The 3,613-nt window shown below is 39.6% G+C and overlaps 1 protein-coding gene across 1 annotated transcript; it reads right to left on the reverse strand.

Annotated features, from left to right (window-relative positions):
* Nucleotides 1–1,720: 1,720 nt before the first annotated feature.
* Nucleotides 1,721–2,347, reverse strand: FGFBP2 (fibroblast growth factor binding protein 2). Its single transcript, XM_010184002.1, has one exon. It carries the CDS (start codon nucleotides 2,345–2,347, stop codon nucleotides 1,721–1,723), a length of 627 nt encoding a protein of 208 aa, XP_010182304.1.
* Nucleotides 2,348–3,613: the final 1,266 nt, after the last annotated feature.

The raw sequence follows: 3,613 nt of genomic DNA on the forward strand, positions 1-3,613 counted from the left end.
CTAATTTCTGCAGTACAAAGTTTTTCCAGTTATATCCCTGCTGTAAAGCTCACTTGGGAACAAAAGGGATCATTGTTAAAAAATAATCAAAATACAAATGTGTTGTAATCTCTAAGGTCTTGCTTTGTGTTTTGATGAGATTTATGCAAGTGCTTAGATGTGAGTTACCTTTCAGAATATTTACTGAACCCAAACATTACCATTACCACTAACAGGTCCTATCACCACTGAACTCTGCAGATGCATCACAGGTGAACACTTCTAATCTGCTATGTTTACAAATGTATTCCTACATTACTCTTATTTCTCCAACCCTTTTTTCCCAGCTGCCTGAAATATACCATTGCAATATAAATGTAATAACACTGAAAATATTAATATTAATGAAAACATGTTCACAGTGGGAAAGTAATGACTCAGACCTGTAACTTCTCTTACACATTCTACCAACAGTCTCTTAGGAAACAAGTATCAAATACCATGACTTTTTACAAGTAGCACCATTTAATATTTCAAGACAGCACACTGAGTATGTTTTCAAAAATCTTATTTTTATTGTTTGCACTAGCTGTAGCATCATTTACAGCTTTTATCTCTAACAGATTGAAGCAAATCAGCACACGCAAACTTACTCAAGGTCAGCACTCAAGCGGGACCTTGGTTACATAAATGCTGCACACCTGGGTGTGTAACAGACCTAGGAACAGTTCATGCTAACACTTTTAAGCACAGTCACTCCAATTTCATGCATTTTTCAGGGCTATTAAAAAGTTTCATTTCAGGGGTGCAAAGAAGAAGCAGCTACAAGATTTATAGAGATGATTCATTTTTAAACCAAAATTCTTACATCTAAATTGTTAAACTACAAGAAGGACCCTTCTTCAGCTGTAAAAATTTTGCTCTGCAAAACAAAAAAAAAGAAAAAAAAATTAGTCACTTTGCTGTAGTAAGCACAAGTAAGATCATCAGCAGCCTTAACACTTGCTGGCTCATGCTGCATATATTCCCATTTCTGCCAAAAAGTTTGCCAGGTTTAGTCATGAGCTCCTGATTTTCTCTCTGAGAAACCACCTCTGCAAGGGCTCTGCCTTTTTAAATCCTGGCTGAAAACCTGACACTTACCAGATGAGTGCCTGCATGAGATCCCCAATTACCTCCACAGAAACAGACCAGCAAACCAAGACAGTCCCTTTGGTTTTACTAATTTCTGCAATTGTTTATGAACTAATTTTTAAAATTAAAATGGTCGATATATTAACTAGCAGTTTTGATCAACAGGCTTTATCCTCTCAACTTCTGAATGTAGTTCTAAATTGTTCTAGCTGATGCATTTGTTATTTCTCTTACTCCGCTGGCTTAAATCCAAAAGTCAGCCCAGGAGGAAAGGAATGATAGAAGGCAAAAAACAAGCCCAAGTCAAACAGCTATAACTGAAATACCATAGGATTTGTAACAGATAGGACAAACAGCTCGGTGCATACTAAAGACCTCACTGTCAGGGAGTCCTGAACTAGTCACCATCACTGCGAGTTTAAGCTATCCAGCCCCTCAGAAGCCACAGTACGGCTTTGCCCGCATTAGATTTTAGTGAACGAGCCTAGAACCTCTCTGTCCCCACCCCTGAGAGACCCAAGATTAAAACAAAATAAAACCACAACAGGATTACTTCTAGGTACATTCTGCTGTGCTTCAAGATGAGAGATTTACCTGAAGCAAACCCTTAACCTCTAAAGATGCCAATAATGTAGGAGCAGAAACCATGCAGGGATTCCCAGCAATGTTGCCGTGCCAGTTTCATTGCTTCTGTTTCATTTTCAGACCCTTGACGATGTTGGTTTGGTTTTATAAGCGGCAGTATTGGACGTTTCTCTATTTTCTTAACAGAGCTTCTCCCTGCTCCCCTCATAGAAGTGGAAGTTTTCTGGACTGATTTGTCCTGGTTTTCCAGATCTTCTGGCTCCATACCAGCTGCTATTTGCTTCATGAGAGCCTCTGCAGGAGCCTTTTGGCACATAGTGGTCTTCAACACCTGTGTGGATTCGCAGGCGTGCGGGAGCTTTCTAAGTTCGGCGGCGACCTGGTTCCAGTAGATCTTTGGGTTGTTTCTGAAAGCACGACAGACCGATGGCTTGCCAGCAAATTCACACCAGTAGGACATGCCTCGGCTTTTGCATTCAATTCGAAGTTTCACCTCCTCGTCTTCACTCATGCGCATTGTGCAAACATCTTTGGTTTTAGTCCGAAAATTGATTTCTTCACCATTGCTTCTTTTCTTTGGCTTCAGCTTCTGTCCCAATCCTCCTGTGCCACAGACCACTACTAGGAAAAGAAGAGCCAAACTCTTCATGGTGAGAGGAGTTGACTGAGCAACACGATCCGAAAAAGTGACAGCAGCAAGTGGCTCCTCACAATTTAAAGGCTCGGTGCACAAAGAAGCCTCTTTCCAGCGAAATGTGGGATGTAAGGTTGTTTTTTTTTTTAAATAAAAATAATAAATCACACTTCAGTAGGCATGTGCCCATAATTTATAGCCTGAGGGAGTGTCAAATAACCTGTGAACTCCCAAGAAGGTAACAAGACAAATCTTGTAAATGCAGCTAAATACAGAACGATAGTTGTATAACTGAGAAGCACATTCCTATCCAGGATGAACATGTCATATTTGATTTTTAACAGATATTTTCCATTCTCCAGCTGCTCTATAGCTTTCTTCATGCCAGAGCTTGTAAGACCATCCTGAACTTAAAAAAAAAAAAAAAAAAAGATAAAAGTGCCAAAGCAATCTATGCAGCTACATCTGGGTGATTATAAATGTGTCCTGCTAATAAGGGCAGATTTGTGGAATGGGTTTTCTGTGGATTTGCACAGTAAGGATGCAACTTTAGTACTTCATTTTGTCAGCACATGACATGCAGTGGGGATACATGGAGGAATCAGCTGCACATTATTTGAGTCATGAAAGATTTTTAAACTTGCAATATTTAAGCAAGATAAGGAACCTTTAGCAAAATAAGGTATTACAGGCCTAGACATTAACCAAACATTTGGAAGTTTTACCATCATTGTCACACCATGGGTTATTTTCTGTCAACAGAGCATGACAACAGAAGTAGCTTATCATGGGTCTCAGCAGTGAGGAACAGAACCCAGAGCACGCCAGATGTATTTGTGCTTTAACACTTTTCACTTTTTTTTTAATAGGTGTTTTCCTATTCGTAATAAATGAGCTGTAAAAATGCCATAAAACAAAGGCAAGAAAATAGAAATATTTTAGTGCAGAATCCTGTATTAGCAGTTTCTGGTGCAGTAATTAAAAGCAGAGCTAAGGAAAACCATGGTAACTCCCTTGGCATTCAGGAGGTCATAAGAAAAAGTCTCTTCCATGCTGGTGCAAGCCAGAGTACTTTTCTGGCTAATAAGACCCCACTAGGCACTTCTTTTGAAAACGTGACATGTACGCTAAACCCAGCCTGACCTGAAGAGATTCTGGAAGGGGTACTGTATTATTTAGGTATGCTTGAATAACTGTGGGGCGCTAGAAATCCTGGGTTTAAGAATGGCCATATATAATGGAGTGGAATACCATTCTGTATGTCTAGCCACTCAGTAGGTA

Source organism: Mesitornis unicolor, unplaced genomic scaffold (assembly GCF_000695765.1).
Source record: "Mesitornis unicolor isolate BGI_N332 unplaced genomic scaffold, ASM69576v1 scaffold52304, whole genome shotgun sequence".
NCBI lineage: Eukaryota > Metazoa > Chordata > Aves > Mesitornithiformes > Mesitornithidae > Mesitornis > Mesitornis unicolor.

Coding starts and splice junctions, on each gene's coding strand:
- FGFBP2 (XM_010184002.1), bottom strand. CDS start 2,347: ATGAAGAGTTTGGCTCTTCTTTTCCTAGTAGTGGTCTGTGGCACAGGA.